This window comes from Rhamphochromis sp. 'chilingali' (genome assembly GCF_963969265.1).
Source record: "Rhamphochromis sp. 'chilingali' genome assembly, chromosome: 7".
Taxonomy (NCBI): domain Eukaryota; kingdom Metazoa; phylum Chordata; class Actinopteri; order Cichliformes; family Cichlidae; genus Rhamphochromis; species Rhamphochromis sp. 'chilingali'.
In genome coordinates this window covers 10,636,707-10,660,622 of record NC_137934.1, presented here as the reverse complement: position 1 = coordinate 10,660,622, position 23,916 = coordinate 10,636,707, and the positions used below count along the sequence as shown (strand labels likewise).

Genomic DNA, 23,916 nt, shown 5'->3' with positions numbered 1-23,916 from the left:
CATAAATGAGAGTGAACTGGAATTATTTCTAGATACCACTTGATATCAATTTATTCAAGACCTGCAATCCCTTGTGAGCTGATCCCTAACTCATGAGCTAAGAGGAAAGACAAGATATTTGAATAATCTTCTGGGAATCGTAACATGCTGACGACATGTTGTCCTTAGATAGCTTTGAAAATTGTGCAATCACTTTTGGAGCCTCCAAATGTTTCTTGGGAAAAGAAAAGTAGTTTAAAAAAACATCAGCAATGCTAAAAATGGTTATTGGTTTCCAAGAAAAATATGAAAAAGATACAGTAACTGAATCTGGATAATTTGGAGAAAGAAGATTTGGAGAAAAAAAAGAAGATCGAGTATGAGAGTGAGGGGTAAAGTTGCTTTGGTTAAGCTTGTGAAGCAGAAGACGAGAGACTGTGGTAAAAGTGTTGGCAGGCAAACAGCACGTGGAGAGAAAACAGAGCACTTCTTAATTTCTAACCAAGAAGGCATGAGTTTTTAAAAAAACGTAACCTTTTTTTTTTTAGAGGAGGTTTAACGGATCAATCTGTCTACCCATGAAGAGACTAAATAACAATGGAATCGATTAAATAAGGCCATTTTAATTGTTGAGTTTGCAAACATGCAAACATCCACAGCCCAAGAAATCACACCAAGCCCAGATACACATTTAGCATCAATGGTTTTTGTCTGTGACTCACCTCTCATCCTTGTTAGTTCTGATGCAGCAGTCGATAATTTCTTTCACCTCGGGAATGGCTACCTTGTCAAAGCTGGCAGGCTTCACTCCCTGCAAAGCGAAAATAGAAGAGCAGTGAAGGGAAGGAACCTTTCAGAGAAGTCAAACAAGCACACACATAAAGGATAAAAAGAGCATTGTGTGATTTTAGGCTGTCCCAGACAAATCATGACCAGTGTGACTATATCTTTGGCAGTGGCTCCTGCAAGCAGTTCAAAACTGGTTACTAGAACAATTTTTCCATTAAACAGCCTGACTGGAAAAATTCTGACTGTGCCAGAAATTTAGAGTGACCACTTCTCAACATGATATCTGTTGCTACTTACATATATATATATATATATACTTACCAACCAAAGCATATAATGACACGGTGATCAATGTAAAATCAATTCAAAAGATGTTATAATCATATAGCTAGATCCATTAAATACCAATGTCCTACCCTGTTTGTTACGTCTCAGTTCCTAAGAATGCTAAGGTTACATGTGTAGTAGGCACCTTTAAACTCTTTCCTTAAATAGATGAGATTTACCATAAAGTTGGCATATTTATTCATTTTAGATACAGAATGACAATTAAATGCAAAACCTAAACACCAGATCCCCATATTGAGGTGATCTGGCAGCTCTGTAACACCCTCACTTTTGACTGAAATTCAGTTGCACAGGTCTCTGCAATCAATCTCAGACAGATTGTTGAAGGTTTGCAAATAAGTGCTGTTGAACTTATAAACACAAACAGAATACATACACATTGCAATCAGTCTGAGTAAATCTGTGCCGATGAGCACAACTCATCTTTGATGTGTTTCTTTGGAACAGGGCACTCAGCTCAGCTCAAGGTTGTATTGTGGTTTCATTCCTATACAAAAGCAAGGCTGCCAAGCGCCTGTGTCATTTTGCAGTTAAATCCCTGTCCTGCACAACTTTGTCACTTTTTCTATTGGAATTTCTGTTCAGGAAGGACTCTGAATCCAAGTAGTTAATGTGAATTTCTGTTTATGCAAAGCTCAACAGATAAATAAATGCAGTATTATCAGAAACAGGCTGCATGTAACTGAAAATTGACCACATTCAATCACAAACTGATAGCGGACTGGTTGCAGACTGACTGCGAGTGGTTCCAGAACTGGTCCCTGTCTTCAAAGCTCATCATTTCAAAGGCTTATTACACAAGGTCACAATTATTTTGGTTGTGCCACATCTCCAACCACTTCTTTCCCTTGCACGTCTTTAGCAATTAAGTAAGCAGTCACTACAAATCACACGGTTGTTTTTAGCTTATGATGAAAAATGTCAATCCTGATGGGAGGGGTGTCTTTAATGTCTCCATCCAAAGGTAATGAGGCACCACTGAATGGTTTGGGGAGAAAATTATGCTGTGACATTTAAAGTCATCAGATCTCAACTTAACTGAACACTGAAGGAAGCGTTCGGATCAATGTGAATAGTTTAAATTGGGCTGAGAAAGCGCTATTGTGTTGTCTCTGTGCATTTTGGTGAATGATCAAAGTATTACTGCATTATCAGCCCTGCACTACTTATACTCAATTGAGGGTTAGGGTTTAAACAGCTGACAGACAAGAGGTTCTGAACTGTGAGATTGAGTAATAGTTTGACCCAGGGTTAAATTCCACATAAATCCAGTTGTCCCATCAGGTATAAATAATGAAGTGGAGCCTTTCAGAGCCAATTAAGAGCACATCAACAGAACAAATCAGCAGGAACCCAAAGGGCAGCCCCCTCCAAGGCCTAGCAAACACTGGGAATGACTCCCAAATTATTTGAAAAAAAGAATATAGTTCAAAAAAGATTAAAAGAAAAAAATACACAAGACACAAACAGTGGAAAATAGATGTTAGCGTGACAGGACACAGGTTTTACAGAGTAAGAGATTTTTCAGCACTTGGAAGTAACTGCAGCAGGAACAAGGGACGCCTGAAATCCCATCTAGTTTAAGCCACACGGCATAGCAGAAAGCATCCTAATGAGCTGGACTTTTGTTCAAATCCATTTTATACTACAGAGAAACAAAACAGACTGAAGCAACCACAGACAAGAAAGTCTTGCATGTTCAGTCTTGCATCTCCTAGGTGCCCATCTGAAAAGCAGTTATTAAAAATATGCAACTGGCTGGTAAAACAATCAGAGTCGAGCAAATCTCAAACTGCACAGAAGCAAGAAAAACACATTCAGAACAGCAGGAAGAAGATCAGAGAGAAAGAACAAAACTTTTTTTTTATCACTTACCAAGAAAGTAGTCAAAGAAATGTGACTGACTGATGCGTTTGGAAAAACAAAGAGTTTTAGGCTACTCTGTTTGACTAACAGCTGCTTGTCAGACACACAAACCAGCAAATGACCACTTCTTTCTGCTCTCCCAGCTTCCTTTCCTCCTTTCTTGGCATGTTTCTCTCCTGCTACCCCACCAGTTCACCATTACATAACAACCCTATCTCTCTCCTTCTCCCCATCACGCGCGCACACACACACACACACACACACACACACACACACACACACACACACACACACACACACACACACACACACACACACACACACACACACACACACACACACTCTGAGATTCCAGGGCCAAACAAAGTTAGGACTGACGGGGGACGTAATGCTATTAAGCCTGACAGAAGAAGAAGAAGGGGAGAGGGATGGAGAGAAAGCTAGATTTTAGTTTAATAAGGCTGATTGGAGGCAAGGAATGTTCCAGGATGAGAAGGACAACGAAGCATGTCAACAACACAATTTGTCAAGCTATAAGAAGCTAAGCCATAAAGCATACCCAACACATCTTCCTGCCAGTGACGCACAAATCATACAGAGAGCCTTTTTTAATTTCTAGAAAAGAACCAATTAACAGAATTTCCTGCCAAACTTTTTAAAAGTGGAAATGTGATCCTTATTTGTCTTTTCTTATATAATATACGCTACTGTTAACATGATAGATGCTTTTTGGGAAATGTTGAGAGGAGCATCTGAGGCTGCTCTAAATATTCTGTTTTAGGCTCTTGGCTCAATGTGATGTCAGTGAGAGGATGCGAGCAACAGGGTCATCTCAGCACACAGCTCTGGCTGCAAGAAGAGCCGGTGGTGTTCGAATCTTTTGTTTGGGAGGGGAAGTAAATGCAAAGGCAGAGGAGCAACTGGAGCTACCGAAGCAGCTTGCTGCAGACAGCAGACAATGAAATAACATCTGGTTACAAGAGGTAGTGAGTTGAGTTTCTCTCCGTCTGTTTCAGCTAAAACATATCAGGGGTTAACTAACTCATGACCAGGGTCTACAGGGGGAGAAATGGAGGATGGAGAGCTGGTTGCATGGATTTGGCAGTGAAATGAAAGGAAGCAGCTGACCGAGGCACCCTGGCGTTGCCACTGTGTTGAGCGTGACAACAACTGACGTTAGCTATTTGGCCAGTTACGTCCAGTTCACGGGAAACAAGCAGAACAAAGCATCACTACGATAATGTAATAGTTTGATCAAATTGATGATGCGATTTTGGTTTTGTGAGACCGAGAAGAAAGACAAAAACCAATCAAAGAACAGGAAGGTAAGAGAGGCAGAGAGCCAGACGGACATGTGGACTGAAATATACTGTCTGAGTTTATTCCGCCCAGGAAGCTTCTTAAATTAAAACGAGAGATTCAAAGACTGAAAGATGAAAGAAGGAAGAAAAACAGGGAGGAAATCCTAATCCAAATCCCTTCAGTTTGAATGGGCTGGACTGTAAGGATGGATACTAAAAGAAGCTGAAATGAACATTTAAATTGAATCTAAATGCACATTAATTAGAGTTTTAACACATGGGTTATTAAGATAAAAGCCAATCAGCTCCTAGTGTGGCTATTAAGTTATTAATTTTTAAAGCTCGACTCTCCTCAGGTAACAGCAGCAGTTGTTTAAGCTGGAGAGGATCCTGCACTCATCCGTAACAAATGATAAACTTCTTTTAATTCAACGACATGCACCGTTAGCCTGGAATTCCAAAATAACTGTAGAGTGTTTGAGCATCCTATTTGTTTAGCACTGATACTTTAGCAGCATTAAAAATGTTCCATTTTCAAGAATCATTACACACACAAAGTGTCATGTTCCTGAGTCCTGGACCGACGGTTTTAAATTTAAGACTCTGATTCTTGTTTGTTTAATATTCCATTCTTTCAGTTCCTGTTTATACACATTAGCATTCTGGTAAACATCACTGGAAATTTTTATGTTATCCTTCTACCACATCCCTCTTGTGTCTTTCTGTGTCAAGTTTAGGTGTGACAGAATCTTAAATCTGGGTGTAGCAGGTCACCTATTTTATTTTGGTAGTCTTTTGTCTCCTGTGTTTTGTTACGCTCAATTACTTTCACCTGTTTCCTCTCATTAGCCCTCAGTGCGCCCTGTGTCCTTGAATAAATTAGCAATGTGTTTCATTTGTTCATTGTCCTGTTGTATTGTTTCCCCCATGTGTTGTGGATTTTTGGCACTTTGCATTTTGGCCTCAGTTTTAGATTTATGTTTTGGACTTATGAGCCACGACAAAGACGGGGCTTTTGTTTTGAACTCGGCCCCTCTGTCCTGCATTCAGATCTTGAAAATGAGAAGAGATTTCAAGAATATTCCTCACGTCTATTAAGCATCACTGTCAGCATCCAGAGAGCTGAGTCGAGTGACGAAAAGAGGGAGACAGCGCTCATCTGTCTGTCTGTGTGTGTGTGTGTGCTGGGGTGATGACCTCAGCAGCACTAGGCTTAAAACAGCCTGCATCTGGTCCTCTCTGCATTTGCTTTATTGTCTGTCTCTCCAGCCAACTGTCAACTAAATTTTAGAAAAGGAGGGACATTAACAAATCTGAGAAATCTTATAAAATCTGACTGGATGGGATGATGCCAGACGAAGAAAAGAAAAAAGTAGGAGTTTGTGCCAGTACATTTTTTGAAATGTAATTTGTGACAATCAGAAGACATTTTCAATAACTCAACAAATAACTAAACTCACCAGACAACATAAAATCCATGTTATTACTTTCATTACGCAGAAAATTTCATTACTGGAAATATTTCTTCTTCTTAAATTTGTCATTTCAAAACCAAATTAATCTTTTATTAGACTAAAGCAGGGGCGGGGAACTCAAGGCCTCAAGGGCCGGTGTCCTGCAGGTTTTAGATCTCACCCTGGGTCACCTGAATCAGATGATTAGTTCATTATCAGGCCTCTGGAAAACTTCAGCTGTGTTGGATCAAGGCCACATCTAAAACCTGCAGGACCTTGAGGCCTAGGGCTCCTCCCCCCCCGACTAAAGAAATCACTTTTTTGTCATTCATTGTATTTTGAACTAAAAATCTCTTTTGTAAAGAGTAAAGAGTAAACACAGAACCTTTGTTTAAACCTGATAATTGATTAAATGCAACCTCAAAAACGCCCCAGAGTGCTACCAGTGTTCCCACTACCTCCCCGCTGGGGGTGTGGCCTATTCCCTCAGGCGGGCGATAAAAATACGTTATTCTCATGCACTGTTTCATTTCAGCGCAGTGTGTCACTCTCACTGCTTTTGCTGACATTTATGGAGGTGAACTGTACTCTCCCCAGCTCGGCTCACAGCGTTAGTGTTTATGGGACAGTTGAATTAATTATACTGCATTACACTAAGTGGAATAAAAGCTTCTCAATAAGTGTCAATTCGTCTAAAATAACTATAGACTGACTATCGATTTCAGATTTGCGTTTGGGAAAAGTGCTTTCCGTTCGCTTTTATCCCTTCGCAAGACAAACTGCAATGTAGTGTGAGAGGGAGAGAGCATAAGCAAAAACATAAGACTAATCAGGGCAAAAACACAATCATATGACTGGATCTTCTGCAGCTCATGCCAAACTTGTTAATACAGTCAGTAAACAAGGGTGAGGAGGAGTGGCTCACAGCGGAAAATAGAGACAAGAGGCAAAAACAACAAACGAGACGGTTAGATACAACATAAATGGGACCAACTGGTTTCCTACCACTCTCAGCTGATGCACCTGCAGGTACAGACTGAGCAGAGAATGCATACTTACACTAGTAACTCGTCTGTAGATCTGGGCAGCGTTTTGGCATTCGGAGTAGGGGTACTCTGAGGTAGCCATCTCCAGCATACACATCCCAAAAGCATAGACGTCTACAGATTCATCATACTTTTCCTCATACATCTCTGGAGCCATAAACTCTGGTGTACCTGGTGATTAGAAAGTGGAGAAAAACATGTATGTTATGCTAGGACATGCTCCTAACTTGCACACCATGATGTACAAATACTGTAAAAATGATAAAACATAAAATCAGAGATTGAAATCTAATAAACTCCAGCTGGAAATAAAAGGGCTAAAATTTCAAACCTGCATCCACTTAGTGCTGCCACAGACTCAGTTTGTGGAAGTGAAGCCTGAATACTTGAGGTTTGCCTAATTGCTACAAAGAAGCAGTGAGATTTACTGAGCTTCTCATTCTTGTCTCAAGTGCAGAGAAGAGTGTATATTTACGTACTTGGTGCGAGCAGAGCTTGAATACCTGTGGTCAGCCGTACAACAAAACTACTAAAAGGTACCCAGGTTATTATGAGGGAAAACTGCAGACTCAAAGTATGTGTCATAAACATTGTCCGAGTGCGGTGCACTTTCGGTTTATGTGTTTGTAACGGTTACATTTCCAGACAACTGAATCCCAACTTACTAACAGTTTCTTTGGAAGCCGTATCACTTTTCACATGCCTGCGGTTCGCTTTAACAACCAGACATTTTTCAAGTAGTAAAATTTATCTACAGTGGGCGTGTACATAATGTTCCTATGCATGTAAAGTGGTTATTATCGCCGCAGCGAGCTCAAATAAAAGATCCCAGTTATTTCAGTTTCGCAGCCTTCGCAAACCACATTTTTGTGTCTTAGCATTTCTGAGAATTTGAGATGCTGCGTATGCACCGTCCTACCTATGACGCTCTTGGCAAAAGAGGCTCTCTTCAGCGTGGCCAACCCTAGGTCCCCTATCTTCACCGAGCCCGTGGGCCCTGTGATAAAGATGTTGTCGCATTTCAGGTCTCTGTGAATGATGGGTGGCGCTCTGGTGTGCAGGAAGTGAAGGCCTTTCAGGATCTGTCTGCACCATGAACGCAGAACTTTGATTTTCATCACCTTGAATCGCTTCAGGTAGCTGCAGGACAAAGAAATCTCACATAAGAAACTGTGTGTTTTGCAAAGCAAGAGAAAGTGGTCACGATTATGCACACAGGAGGAGATTCAGCTCTTGTATCTTGTTCAAGTGGCCTTTGTCCCGGCACGCTAGCTGCCAGCATATGGCCTCTCAGAATATCACACTGTGTAAAACCACTAGCTACAGAAAATCACTTTTTTTAATGCAGCTGCTCTACTCTGCATAAAAAACTATGAAAGACACAGCTATGCAAGGACCGAATAAGGGAGTAAAAAAGCAGAAACATGTAGTGCTGCACAGAAATGTCTGAAAGCAGCTGTAGAGTCAATGAGCAGCCAGCACTGATAATCTCTGTCTTTATTCAGCAGATTGTTATTTACTTGTTTTCTCCGAAGGCAACTATACACAGCAATCAAAAGGTTTCGACTACTGTCCCGTACATGCAACATGTGCCTGCACCGGCTTCTATGAATCGGGATTGTATCTTACGTTGCTTATAATTCAACCAGATCTTCTTCTGCATCAGTTCTTTTTTCTCTCTCTTCACTAAACTTGGAACACATCCCAGTGCGGAAAGCAGGGAAACACCCTTTGACAGGTTGCCAGGCCATCATAGAGCCAACTCAGATCCACACCTGTGGGTGATTGAGTCAATCCACCTGGTTTGTAAGTCTTTGGAATGTGCGAGGAAAATGAGAGGAAATTCCACAGGAATGTTACAACAAAACAGCAAAGTACTGTGAATCTAGACTGAACATTTCTCCTATTCTTAGCAAAGCACTGCACTTAATTGATTTTGTTTTTGATTAAATCAGAGGCAGTTCTTGTTATTTCCAAGAGCTCTAAGAACTCACTCAGAAAACATTTGTCTGTCTTGATTAGCTGACTGAAAATCAATTCAACTCTACAGAGAAATGTGCGTCTTCCTCTTCTTGGTATTGTGCCAAATGTGACCAATGAGCACAGTAGGTAGGGCGTACTCCTGAGATCAACCGCCCCGTGAGTCTTCTTCATGGTGTGCTAATTTCACAGCCTTAAAGCAGGCAGAGGAGCTAAGTAATCGTGGCTTTGATCTAATTAGTGTATTTAATTCAATATCCAAGCTTAGCTCAGAAATGTCCCCATGGATCTGGTGAATAGCAGGCAGCTGACTGAACTATAGACTGACTCTGCAAACAATGTTTCTGTCTCAGCCAGCAATGCCCTCTTCCAGCTCCACTTCCAGACAGCTGACCCGATGCAGAGCGACATCAATAAGTCTGACTCCAGCATTACCGTCAGCTCCACGGTGTCACTGGCTGCTCTAATAATTCAGCATCTGCAACTCTGTCCTAACTGACAAGTAATTCTCACATAACACCGTGTGAGCATTACAGCATAATAGAGCGGTGTGCTTAAGCCACATCCAGATTGCTGTGTTACAGCCACAGAGGCTCAACAACTTTTAGCTGTGACCCAGTATCTTTGACGGAGCAGAAAGCATCCATTAACGAGCAATGGAAAGTACACTCACTGAGTGCTGGGCTTAACTGAGCATTTTCGTTTGGTGCCACTTTATACCTCTACTCAACTTCTTCCCAGAGAAAAACACTGGATATTTGCATCCTATACTTCTTTCTAAAATCCTGCATGCATTCCTGAGGCTGCCTGGGGCCTTTCTTTGTGGAGTTTGCATGTTCTCCCTGTGCTTGTGTGGATTCCCTTCAGGTTCCCCAGCTTCCTCCCACAGTCCAAAGACATGCTGGTTACATATGTGCTTATAAATTGGCTGTAGGTGTGAATATGAGTGTGAATCTTTGTCTGTCTCTCCTATGTTAGCCCTTTGATAGACTGACTAAATCTTCCCAAGGTGCATCCTGTCTCGCGACAGCTGGGATAGACTCCACCCCCCTGTGAACCGGATAGATGGGTGAACAGATAGATGGCTAATTATTAAAAAACAACTTTAATTCAGCTATTCTGCTATATAGTAAAGTCTTTACCCTGATTTTTAACAATCAAAGTCTTCTATATGCTTCTTATTTTAATCCTCTAACCGCTTTTCTATGGTTTGTCATTAAAAGCCTTAAAAATCTGGGTAAATTCAATTTGTTTTTCACAGGGAGATGGCTTTCAGTGTGCAGAGCATAAATAATAATTTTAGGGACTATTAAAGTGAACAAACCTTAAAATGTGCATGTGAATAACTTAAGTTCTCTCTATCATACCGCATCTCTCCTGCTACCTCTGATGTCTCTCTTAAGAAGCCACACGCCTTATCCCCTTCTTCCCCCTTACCTAAGTCCCCTCCTCGCCCATCCCCTCTTCTTTCTTTCTTTTGTCGTTCTGAAGTCAGAACAGCGTTGAAAGACAGGGAAAATGCTGTGGCATGCAGAGTGACGCTGCAACAAAGCATCGAGCGAGCTTGCATGCTCACTCAGCCACGCTATGTTTCCAAGCACGCAAATTAGCACTTGTAGATACACGAACGTGCGGCTCTCACGAGCAGTGAATACAGTTTTTATTATTTGTGAACAGACAAGTATTCTTCCGAAAATAAACCTTTACAAAACAGAAAGATGACAGCATTATAAACATTTCTTACACACACAGATGCACACAGAAAAGGGCACTCCATGGTGGCAAGTATTTCCATCCTATCTTCCTCCCCTATCGCCCCCACCCTCCCATCATCTCCCTTTCTTTTTCCATCTCTTCAGCGTGCAGCGGTCCCTCTCCTTTCTGAGTATTTTTCTGGATGATGGCCAAACCCCTCGGATGCCTTGATCCTCTTCATAAGGGCACATCCATCCGCTCCATATAGTCTTAAACAAAGAAACCTTGTTGTGTTGATCAACAAAAAGTTAATCAGCAACAATTTTGATATAAAATTATTCTTTTGCAAGTATTTTTTCCCCTCACTGGTTCCAGTTTTTCAAATGGGAGTGTCTTCTGGTAAACACGATGTTGCGTCTTTGTTTCAATATGTGCATAAAAACACATTAATGGAAAATTAAAGTAACCAGAATTGCAATCCTGATATCATGTATGCATCATGTATCTATAAGAGTTCAATGCACTGCTTGTTACTTGTTACTACTTTGGAGTATATTATAGTTGTTTGGCACACACACTTCTGGATCCAAGCAGTTTTTTGGATTTTCTGACTGAGGTCTTTTCTGAATATTTAATTTAATCATGTAAAATTCAAAAAGAAGAAAAAGGATACAGCTCTTCTTCTCTCTCTTTTTTCCTTTCTCACTCAGTAAGTAGTGGGAAGTTCCAAAAAAAGTTAGAAAATAGAAAACTATATTTGTTAAATGTGTGTTTATTCTGTGGTGTATGCAGAGGACTGAGCGTGTCTGCGCAGCTTCTCTGTTAAAAAAAAAGTATGAAATTTTTGTAGTCCTCCAGTGGAGGGCGCTACGGTTCTTGTTAGTGCTGTTAGTGCTTTGCTCACAGGTTTGTCACTCTACCGAGCGGCTTTCAAACTGTACGTCTAAGTATCAGTTTGTCTATTCATCAGAATATTTGCGCATAACTCTCTCACACTGTAGTCTTCTGTCTCCCTCTCTGTCACTTTAACCTAAACTAAGTGGACGATGACCAGTGTCACTCCTGAATGATGTCGGGAATGAGAGGAATGTGCAGCAGAAGCAGCAGCTGGCAGGTGGGCCAGTGTCGCATGATGTACTGTGTGGCGCAGGCTGTGTCACCCCACGTTTAGCCTTCTGTTGTGTCAGGAGCTCAACAATAGCATTGACAAACACAGATGCACATCTATTCTAATCGGCAAAGAGGCTGGCATTCAGTCACGGCATGTGGGGTGACAGTCTGAGAGGCAGACACTGACAACTGCCCGTTGAGCTGGCAGGCCATCGACGTACAGTTTGTCACATATGTACGCTGAAAATTACCTCAAACACGTTGATGAACATAACAGTGTTGACACACCCTCAAACTTTTCAAATCCCAATCAGACTCACAGAGGCCCCCAGGCTGAGAGTGTAACCTCACAGGATCCCAACATGTGTTGTGTCCTTTGCCCTGATAAGATCGAGCCATTTTCGGCGACACGAATGGGACCACAGCAGTTTTATTCAACTGTTTGGTGTCCAAAAAGAGAAATAAATAAAAACTCAAAACCTGCATCAAAGTTTTGATGATTCTGCGTCATTTCACCCTTTGTGGTGATGTAAGTGACATAAATACCGTACTTAACACAGGCAGGCTGGCTGACTCACAGCTGCAATCAGCACTGAAACATCAGGATGTGAGGTGCTTTTAACAGTACTGTGAAAGGCCATTTGAACATATGAAAAGAGAGAAAGACTGCAGATTAGTTTAATAGCAAAGAGGACGACACGTGTGTGTTTTACATTTCAATGAAAGACTGGAGGTGAGTCATCATCTGTGCTGACAGTGCTCTTCAAGAGAAAAATGTCAGAATGGACTCTACTGTAAGTGTGGGTGTTAACATCACGCAGTTCACACCTTTCAGTCACAGCTATAGTTTTCAGTTCATGCACATGGGTCTGGTGTCCTAATATTTGGCTTCTCAGAAGATTCCTGCACAGCTTCTTAATCTTAAAATTCTATCCCTCATATACTCACGTTTTTAGCGTGCCAGATGTCATGAGCTCAGTGACGAGAACGATGCATTTCTTTCCTTTGCAGGGACCCTCCCAGGAGTCATAGAAGCGGACAATGTTAGGATGCTGGAGACCCTTCAGCATGCCGGCCTCCTCTTTGAACCGCTGACGCTCGGACTTGGACAGTTTACGATCCTGCAAACGGGACAGAAAGGGAAACTTGGTCACGTGTACACAAAAACCGAGAGAAACGTTACAACGTGAATCAGAAGGGAGGGAATGTTTTTCCTAAATTAATGCTGTGTCAGTAGTACAACATTATTACAGCATGTGCAATTACAATCAAATCAAGTCAGGAAGAGGCTCGAGGGCTGGAGAGGAGAGCTAATCAGAAGAGAACAAAGAGATTACGCAGAAACGAAAATGGGAGGGGAGGAGAATGACAATTCCTATGAAACATGACTCCATATAAGCTCAGAGAAACTGATAACAATAATCTTTTACACTGATGAACAGCAGCTGAACATACTGTACTGAAATACAAGTGCAGATGAAACGGGGGGGAAACCTGATACTATCCGAAAACCTTTCTGCATTACACTAGTAAAGGACAGGGATAAAAGAGAAGTGTCCTTTCATCTTAACTCAAAGACTCCACAAAAATCCATTAGACAGAGTGACGAACAGCTCCACACTCGATCTTCTTTTGACCTGAGCTGTGCGATATTTATTGGTGAAGCACTCTGTTTCAAACCAAAGGCTAATATTCACACCTGTGTTGCATTTATGTGTTCATGAAATTTTGCCAGCAGTCCTACATTTACAAAATTAGTCAGTGTTCAACCAATTGACAAGCTACTCGGGTGACTATTTTATTGGGAAATATAAAACTGTTAGGGTTAGAGGATGATTTAAAGAGAAGTTCATTGTCTGAAAACCCAGAACCAGAAAATCATAAGACGCTAACCCCCCCCCCCCCCCCCCGATCGCTATCTAAGTGAAAATGGACTCAACTGCTGCAGTAAATGGCTTCTTGATAATGAACACACATCAAATCCTCGGCTTCCACCACCTACGTCATCATTGTTATTCTCAATGGGAATTGCAGTCTCCAGCGCTTGCACCAAGCTTCAGCTGTCTTTACCTGAAGTGGTAGCAGCCTCCCAGTAGGAGGTTGACCAAAACAAGCTGAGAAAAAAAAAAAGCCACAGTCTGCATTCCTCCCTCCTGTGGAATACTGGCTTCTCAGAAACATCCTCCACACATTTTAACAGGAATTCCAGCTCAACCACTGATACCTCAATAAAAACGCAAAAGTCAATGTTAGCAGGGGACCTGCTGTAAAAATCTTTAAGCATGTCTGCGTTTGTGCATTTGTATACTGACAAATATGTCAGGAAAATCCTAAGTAGTTTACTAATAAACAAGTGAACGATCACTCTGTGCTGTCTTTTTGTTGTTATTGTCTTCTTTGGGCTCTTCCTGTCATCCTGGAGGTCACTTCCTGTTAAAAGGGAGTTCTTCCACCCCACTGTCACCAAATCATTGCTCATAGAGGATCGTCTGACTGCTAGGGTTTTCACCTCACCACAGAAAGTGCCAAATCCATATTCACAAAATAAAACTAAACTAAATTGTTGCAATTTAAAGGAGTATATTATTTAGTAAATTGTGCTAGGCTTGTTTATCAATTTTAGTGGGAATGTCTAATGGTAAGCTTAATATCTGTGTGATTATTTGCTTTTGTCTGCATGTGTTTTGAACCGCTCTTCACCAGCTCTGTGTCTAACCATATTTGACACATTCAGCACATCGCTCCCCAAAAATAAACAAAATCACGGCTGCCTGACGACGATAAAATAAGGTGACGACATCTCAGTACTCACAGGATTTAGGCCCAAAAAAGTCTAAATTTCTCTAAATTATTAAGTCTGGCAGTTACAAGCAAGTTGAGCCAGATTTGGGAAAAGGATTAAAACAAATATGAAAGAGGTGCTCCAATTAACGTGGGACAAACAGAAATTCGTGCTTTGACAGAAAGTCGTGACACATCCAGGTCGTTTCATAACGTCGGTGACCCTTTTAGAGGATGAAATTATGGGAAAGTGAACTGACAGATTGGTTTACAGATGAGCACAGAAAGCGCAGCAGGATTGACACACGGGGCTCCATCGAGGTGCAGGCACCACAGTATACAGTCTAAAAATATAAGAAACGGCAGTGGTTTAGAGGCTATAGACGTCAGAGCTTAGACACCTACTCCCATAATGTTACAGGGATTATCGCCAAGGCAACCACTTTTTAAAAAGAGGTCCAATGAGGGCACATCATTCAACTCTTTTATTTTTTCAGTCCAAAACATCAACGCTGTCTTTCATAAAATGCTGTTAATCTGCTCTTCTTTTTTTCTAAGCTTTGTATTGTTTTATTTTAGTCCTCTATTTGAATATGAATCCGACCCAACACAAAACATCCAGTGCATTAGCAAAATCATCTGAGACAGACGAGACACTTGCCATCAATCATTCAAATGGTTTTAAAGCTTCAGTACACAGTCTGATTTGATAACAGCCCCACAAACCACCCCAAAAACCTTGGACACAGTGGCGCACCGGAAAAATTCCTGAAAATTTAAGTGAACAGATGGAAACTTTTAAATCCAATAAGTAGAAAAAGAAGTGCTGTATGGTATTTTAGATAAACTAATTTAGATTTTATGATGTTATTAAATCACCATAAAAATACCTTTTATGCAATATTTGATCATTTCAAGCACTTGTGTGTAAATGTGAGGGGGAATTTTCTTCGTTCCTTTTGTGTGTTTCTAAAAGAATAAATCTCCACTTGCGGTACCTTCAGGTTCTTAAATGAATTTCTCAATAACACGACTACTAAACCCCCAGTTTGAGTAGTAGTTTATTTTATAATGATTGTAGTTCTGAAGTCAGTTAAATTGTGTGTACATGGGAATATTTTTCATAAAGAAATAAAAAAAACTATCACCGTTTAGACCACTAGCTTTGACAAACAAACAGCCGCTCAAACAGTTCGGCGCTGCTCGGTCACAATGAGCAAGCGTTCGGAAATGTTATAAAGCTATTAGAAAATCTTGTGAGCTCCTTCAGAGATTAGGACAATCTCTGAGGTGATGATCTCATACTGTCATATTGTATAACCCAGGGCCTCATCTATATCATATGACTTCGAGAGTGAGAGGGGGATGTCGGAAAGGTTTAGTGTGTTTCTGAAGTGCATTAATGTGTGTCAGGGAGGGTGTGAGTGTTTTATGGCCTGTAACATCTTATCCCTTTATCCTGCAGCAACCATTTGCCCAGCGATAGCCCATTAGCAATCGACACACAAAACATCCATGTGAGTGCTGACTGTACCCCCTCGCTCTTCTATTATCTCTTTCCTATTATGATCACATGACTCCACGCTCACCATGGCCGTAGGTCACCTAACTGCCTGGAAGCCAGCATTCCATTTCCCAGCAGCACTTAGAAAAGACCCTGACCACTCATATCTCTCCTAAGACACCTCCCTCTGGGCATTAGAAGATTTACTCAGTCGTTGACTTAATCACTCATTCATGCACTCACTGTGTGTGTACTCGCATTTCTCACGAGTAAATGTGCAAAAACAGTCAGATTATAAGCAAGTGTGTTACATGTAACATGTGCTGCATAAGGTGAAGATTTGGTTCAAGGTCAGGTTTAGGGCGCTATGGTTATTGTTACAGTTAGTCTGCAGGAAATGCATCCAAGTCAACACGATGTTCTCTCAAGTAATGAAAACACAAGTGCATGTGTGCGCATTTGTGTCCACAGACATGGGCCTGAGAAAGCAGACAGCAAGTCTAATGGGGCTGCTAATCCATTATTAATGTTTCCTTCTTCGTTCTAGTGTATAAATGGACACACACACACACATCTCTGATGCACATAGTAGTAGTGGCTCCAGCACTCTACTCAGAGACAGTGGATTTATATCTAAAAGAAGAGCACGTTTAAAATAAAACAAAGCTGGTGGTAGGATGCGGGTATTTAAGGAATAAATTTGATCCGGGACACATTAGTCACGTTGTTGAGGATGGATGTTTTCTCTCTCCCTCTCTCTCTCTTTATCCCTTCTTTTCTCTCCATGCTTCAAAACATCATGAGACTCGAGTTTGTCAGACTCAAAAATATCCTCACTTTTCATTCAAACCCACATCTCTCTCTCTCTCATTCTCATACACGCGCATTTAAGCGAGACACGCCTCCACGCTGGAATCAGCAGCCTCTTATCTGACACTCACACACACACACACACACACACACACACACGTACAGGTCTTTTTAACATAAGGACTTCTCACCCTCTAATCCCTGCATTGTAATCTTACTGTGTTCCCTTAGCCTATCTGACAACTTGAAAGAAGCCACGTATACACATCCCTGCATAAGGTGACAGCACTAAGTATGCCTGCCCTATTTGCACAGCACATGCACTCACATACAGCCAAGGCAGTCCAGACAGGCTGGCAGAAACACAACCTGCAGTGTTACAGTATTAAGCAGTTTCCTGCAGAGATGCTGCAAGCTGATACCCTCTGATCGGCTAATTTAGCCTGGACATCCCTCTGTGCTTTAACACTATGATCATGTGATATGCTCCTCTCTGGTCTGTTGCACCCCGACAGGAGATCAACACCCGCAGCACCAGATGGACCGAACAAGAAAACAACGCGAAAGCCAGGAAAGCACGACGTGACTTTGTCGTAAATTTGTGGTATCTTCTTCAAACTTACAGGATATTGTTTAAGTGGCTAATCCCCATGGGGACAACAGATGCCTAAATATAGCGTAAATGATTACACGATTACGTGATGAGAACTGTTTCTCAGGCTTTACATTATATAACAGCAATTTTATTAAGTTTTTCTTTTTAATGAAAAGGACACAAACATAAGGAAAAGAAGGGAAAGACACTGTTCTGACAGTTTAATTGGTTGGGAAAATGCTAAACCATCAGGAACTTCAACTGTTTCACCAGCCAAGACTTGTTACATATCTGTTAAAGTTTCTGATCCTACCAGGTGTTACAGGGAATTGAGATCAGGGTATTTCCCAGTGATTTAAAGAAAAATCTGTTCCTGATTCAGAGGAAAAATACCTGCAGGACACCAAGATTTTTAGTGTGTGTGCGTTTATGGTGTGCGCTTGTGAGTGGCCAGCAATGCTTTCAAAAACTAAAACAGACAGGGCACAAGACTGTCCAATCAACCTCTCTGTAATCACAGGAAACCCTCATTTCTGTAGAAAACTACAGGAAAATGTAGAATTCATCAGCAAAATGATAAAGATGCAACTGTAAAATGAAAAAGTAGGATTTTATCAATGGTATACTGATGTTCACTGAGTGAATATCAAATATTACACCAGTTTAATGTTGCAAAATAAGACCAAAAAAACTAAAACACTAAAAGAAAAAGGGGATTTTGCACGGCGTGCCAAATGAACCCTGAGAGTTATGTTCCAAATATTGCGATGACGAGCAAATTGGCAGATTCCTGTAGGCTTTGGGTCCAAGATACGGAGAAATAGAGTGCTTAGATCCAGTTTATGCTGCTAAAAACATTAACAGATGTTTTGTTTTAAAACCAGATGATGCATCCATGTCAAAAGTTTTTAATACGAGGAATGTAAGTGGTGAGTACTAAGCAATTTCGATATCGGAACTTCAAGCCTGGACATTTCTTGGCATTACCTGATACACGTGAGAATGCAAATGATTGGATTATACATTAAGCAGTCTTTAACCTGCCAGCCTCCTCATAAAAATCAGTGTGATGGTGGAATGCATTGATGTGCGAACAGCTAATACGCCCCTGGCGCTGTGTGTCCTGCATCCTGCATAAACTACCCAGGTTCACCTAAATCACATTCCCAGAGGTGCGATCGCAACTAAAGTGCACCGTTTCCTGTTGTGTGCTACATGCAGCTATCCAGCCTCATCCCAGGTTAATGTCGACAGAAAAGCTTTCACTAAAACAAATTCTATCACGACACAGTATCGTGTTTTTGCTATAATCGTGCAATCCCTTCAAGCAGCCTAACCGTGCAATAAACTTTTGATCCAAATCTGCCAGACTGAGTTGCTGACCCCATTCGAATTTCTTCTAATAAACCTTAAGAGTCCTGACCCGAATTTTGAAGAAAGTTGCAACTCGAGAAAGGAAAACAAGGACATGTAAATCCTAATTACCCCTTAGCTGAGTGAATGAGCTGGTTCGTGTCTAGATACTTTAAAGACCTCATCGTGTGTGCGTGAAAAAGAGCCGGTACGTTCCATTAAGACCCCCCACAGTCTGGAAACATTCTCCTGCAAAGAATACCCCCACCACCCCCATTATACCCTCACGCGCCTACACATCTAATAAACAAGAGTGCACAAAGGCCCACACATGCCTCACTTAGGCACACAAACCAAACCTCGCCAAGACCTTTACCACAGCTTGTTATGGTTAGCCAGCAAAAGAGAGCGCGAGAGAGAGAGCGGAACAGAGAACGAGCATCTGTTGTGAATAAGAATGGATGAAACGAGACGAAACAGAAGGCAGAGAAAGTCGGGACTGACTGATCATTTCAAAAAGGCATTCACACCTAAACAGCGCCTGTCTTTGCGTTATGCTGTGGTCTCTCACTCGGCTTTTGCTCGGCTCACTCGGAGACCCCCTTTCCTTCCTCATATTACGGTGGTTTTTGGTTTCCCCTCAATCACCACTCTACGTGTTGCAGTAACCAGGGCCATGTGTGCACGTGTGTGTATTGTAATGCTATCTAGGTGCAGCAGAAGCAGTGGGTTCAGCAGAAAATGAGGTGAGATACATGATGTTCGCTGAACATATTCTGCTGGGCGAAATGTTATTTATGGGATTTATGATGGTTCGGTTTACCTTCTCCTACAGGTGGAACACACACTGATGTTCTGGGGTTTTTTTTTTTTTCCTTTATCTCATTCGTAGACAAACAGACCCATTCATGGGACCTCCGGCTGTGTGCCTATGCTGTATGCTCATGAATGTTAACAATAGGTGCCATCTCATCCTGCCACTCACTGTGCACTATTGTCCCAACTCTTTGTGTTGGTGTACACTGTGCAGCCAGGCACACACACACACACACACACACACACACACACACACACACACTCTGCCAGTGTAGTCATTACCCTTTGCTCTGTTGGTCATGCTTCATCTCCCCTCCCCTGCTCTGTCTCCTCAGTGTTTTTCCTTGGCAATTTTTTTTACTCCCTTACTATCCTACACATTTTCCATTCACACATTCCCTCAGATTAAGAGCAGGATGGGTTTTAAATACGGCCCCCCTTCTGACATCAGCCTCTACGATTCAGTCACTTGATCCAATCTTGATCCAAGGCTAATGAGAGGAAATCTGAGGATAACGAGCGGAACTTCTGGTGTAAAGTTCTTCGCTCTAAAGTGTTAATCTGCAACAGCATGCCATGAACAAAGAATCTCATTATACCTGGAATAATCCCAATTCCAGGAGCTAATGAGTAAAACTTTGACACGCCAGCTTCATGATGACCAAACAGGATATAAATAATGATATTCAGCATTTCGACTGCCTTAAAAACAAAGAGCGAGGCACAATTCATCGCCCTTTGAACATGCTCAAGTTACAGGACATGATTTCTTACAACAAAGCTTACAGTCTAATACCGCACTAATGCCAACAGGCATAAAGCAGGACTCTTATAAAGCTGCATTCATTGAATATAGTTTTAAATGAAATGATTAGCAACCAACAATGGGTTCCTTTGTTGTTTAAACACAGATCCAGTGAAGTCACATGAAAAAAATAATAATAAAAATAGGGGGATACAGTGGAAAGGTTACCGCTGGCCACAACGGAAGGGTTTTGAATTAAGAAAGAAAACAGTAGCTTTGCTGTAGGGAACAAGCTGTTGTTTGGTTTAGATGTTTATTTTCATTAGCTGTAATAAATCGCTTGCTTTTTACTTTCTTTTAATTTGTGTCATCCGTTTGTGAGTTGAAGACTCAAGGAAACGGAATTGAAATATGAAGATTTTAAGCTCCCTTTAATTTCGTAATTAATTTAGTATGCGGTGGTCCAATTAATTCTACACAAGCAGTCTGTACTGAGAGTTCAAAGTTCAGAATCCTGTCTCCCTTGAAAACACCAAACAGTCTTTGAATATTTATAAACTTTTACGCGCTCTAAATAATATTCAGTCTTAAAAATGTTCTACTTTTTTACATCGTCGTCTCTTCTAGGCAAAGCACACCAATACAGCACAGACAGTACAGTTCCCAAACACTAAGTGCTGCCCCTCAGCAGGTTTCCCAAAGCTGACCAATCAAAAAGAAGCAGGCTTTTACGGATAGAAGACGCTGCTAAAGAGACAAAAGCTAAATTCTGTTGTTTCAGAGAATGAAGTGGGGGTCTGCATAGTAGGATATCTGTTAAAAAGTGGATTTTTTGTAACTAATATCATGCAAAGCTACTTTATTAATTCAGCATAATAGATCCTCTGTGCCATTGAAATGAGTTTGCCAGATCAAGTGTGCATAATCACTTGTGTTCGTGTAGCAGTACTGTATGACGTGAACGTCACAATGCTTTTGAAGCCCATGCCTCTTTTCTACCTATTTGTGTGCATGTGTATGTTGCATTTGTGTGTATATAGCGATAGGATATTTCTGTTTAAAAGGCAGTAGTCTTAATATAGCAGAAATCCACCTGCATGTTAACACATCATAAACAGATGAGACAGAATGGAAATGATCCTGAAGTGTATACTCCTCAGACCTTTAAATCTTATTTAATGTCCCTTCAACTGAATGAGTTGTATGTTCAATGCCAGGGGGAAAAAAACAAAAGCATGCGCTTCTGTGAAAGTCTCTGAAGTTTTAAAGAAAGAGGAAACATCCCATATACCAAATCAAATCAAATCAAATCACTTTTATTGTCACATCACATGTGCAGGTACATTGGTACAGCACATGTGAGTGAAATTCTTGTGTGCGAGCTTCACAAGCAACAGAGTTGTGCAAAATACAATAATGTAAACAAGCAAAATACAAGAATGGCTACATCTGAAACTAATAAATATATGTACAATATATAATAGTATATGCATTTCTGGATGTGTATACTAAATATTTTTCTACGTGTGTGTGTGTGTGTGTGTACACATATTTTACAAATTAAATAGAGTAAACAATAAATAAAATATATAAAATAAAATATACAGAGTGAGACATGTGCAAAACAGTGGCGTTACTGTACAGTATGGAGTGCATAATGTTAAAGTTCCAGTAGTGAATGTACTGTGGAAGGATCATGAATAAAATCCCTTTTAAATCCGACTAAAATACCAACAGATGCTACCGGCAGGAGTTCATTACGAGAAACCTAATATCCATGTCTGTGTGTTTATATGCTGTGTACGTTGGTGTGTGCCATTCCTCAATTCTATAACATGTAAATGACACATTACGCCGTGGCCGCAGTAGCCGATAATAACAGAAGGGTTGGGGTCAGCGTTAGAGAAGGGACTCAGACTGTCCCAGAAAAAAAATCTGTGACATAATCTGTGAGGACTATCACTTTACACGCCATTAAAACTAGGCCTCCACTATTAATGCCTAAGCTGAACTTCAGGACTTCTCCAGTTTCACTTTAAAGATCAGCAGCCATCAGCATCCAATCACATGACAGCACTTTGTGTGTCTTAACGCACTGCAGTAAACAAAAAGGATGGCCTATTAAGGCATTCAGCTAGAAAATAATGTAGTTTAAAAAAAAAAGTTCCTTTATTTAGAAAGTGAGCAAGTACAGTATGACATTGCCACAACTTATAAGATGTAATAGAGTCCAATGGAAGCCTGCAAAAACTTAGCTAGATTTATTTTCTTCAAAGACAAGATTTCTGACTTTGCTCTACTGGTCTCTGTAGAAACACTAACTATCATGTTTGACATGTGCTCATATGATATAATTTGAAATAACTTTAAACAGCACAATTTAAATCATACGATTAGAAAAAGACTAAAGAAGTATATCTTGTTTGGAAGGCTTTTGTTAAGATAAATGTACTTTTCTTAGTGCTTATTTTCTGATTATGTTTGTCTTATGCAGGCCAGTATATTAAGAGGCCACTTTTCAGTCATAAAGTGTGTCAAAGGGTTTGCATCTGAACAAACCTTTAGATTAATGTCCTTTAGAGAGATGAGGCCAAAATGGAGATGTTTTGCTATAATGCAGCGGTCCCCAACCTTTTTTGCGCCACGCACCGGTTTATGCCCGACAATATTTTCACGGACCGGCCTTTAAGGTGTCGCGGATAAATACAACAAAATAAAACTAGTACCGGTACCGAAAAAAAGAAGATTTATTCATAACACACATGAAAAGACCCAGGAAAACCGAGTTAACGATAAAAACGATAACAAAAGAACGCTGAAAACTGATAAAAACCATGAAAACCATACATTTCACACCTGAGCCTCAACTCTCGCGGCCCGGTACCAAACGACTCACGGACGCCCGGGGGTTGGGGACCGCTGCTATAATGGACAGATTTTTTGGGAAAAATCAAACACAGCACCTCAGCACAAACACATCATACAAGTGAAAAGCATTGTGGTGGAAGGGTATCATACATATAATGATTACTTCAGGTTATTGCTGCTAAAGTTGGTTCCACAAGCTATTAAATCGAGCATACTTTTTTCACAGGACTGCATAGACTGCTTTTAAATTTGTCTTTTTTAAATGACTGTAGCTACGCAGACTTGGACTATGCTAAAAAAATAAGAAAAAGCCTAACAGGTCCACTAAACATTTACCTGTTTCTTTCAACTGACTATTTATTTCTTTAAGCTATGTATTTCAATCTTTTTTAAGTATTAACTTATCTAGTTCACGACTACTTGACATTTTTCTATTTTTTATTGCAAATGTAATGTCAGAATTGATGTTTTTAATGAGTAAAGCATATTCTTCATGCACACCCTTGGAAACTGCAGAAGTATAAGTACCTCCAGTCAGGAATTATTACAATTTATCTGCCATACAGCATCAAGCACTTCTACTGACGCCTGGGAAACAATGATCAAAGACAAAGATGAAAGCAATATTTTAGGTAATATTTTTTGACTTAATATGATGACAACCTCTTCAAGGTTTGCCATGTTAACCTCTTTGTTACTTTAGAATTTCTAGATTTTAGATTTTTTTTTTTTTTTACAGATTTTTCCTTTTCACTGACACAAACTGACTGTAGGATAGTACTGGAATCACACTGGTGCCATGCACCAACAGGCCACTTGGATGACCTGATACTATCTTCTACTTTCGTGGGCTCCCCTTATTTTTTTAAGAAGCAT

The 23,916-nt window shown here is 40.7% G+C and overlaps 1 protein-coding gene across 8 annotated transcripts in view; it reads right to left on the bottom strand.

Annotated features, from left to right (window-relative positions):
• wnk1b (WNK lysine deficient protein kinase 1b) overlaps positions 1–23,916 on the bottom strand; it is a 97,948-nt gene that overhangs the window by 39,000 nt on the left and 35,032 nt on the right. For all 8 annotated transcript variants that reach the window (XM_080886326.1, XM_080886321.1, XM_080886325.1 and 5 more), the window contains exons 3-6: positions 12,517–12,689; positions 7,703–7,923; positions 6,797–6,954; positions 702–790 (exon numbers count right to left, since the gene is read on the bottom strand). In XM_080886326.1, coding sequence (XP_080742452.1) covers positions 702–790; positions 6,797–6,954; positions 7,703–7,923; positions 12,517–12,689 — 641 coding nt within the window. The remainder of the gene's footprint in view (positions 1–701; positions 791–6,796; positions 6,955–7,702; positions 7,924–12,516; positions 12,690–23,916) is intronic.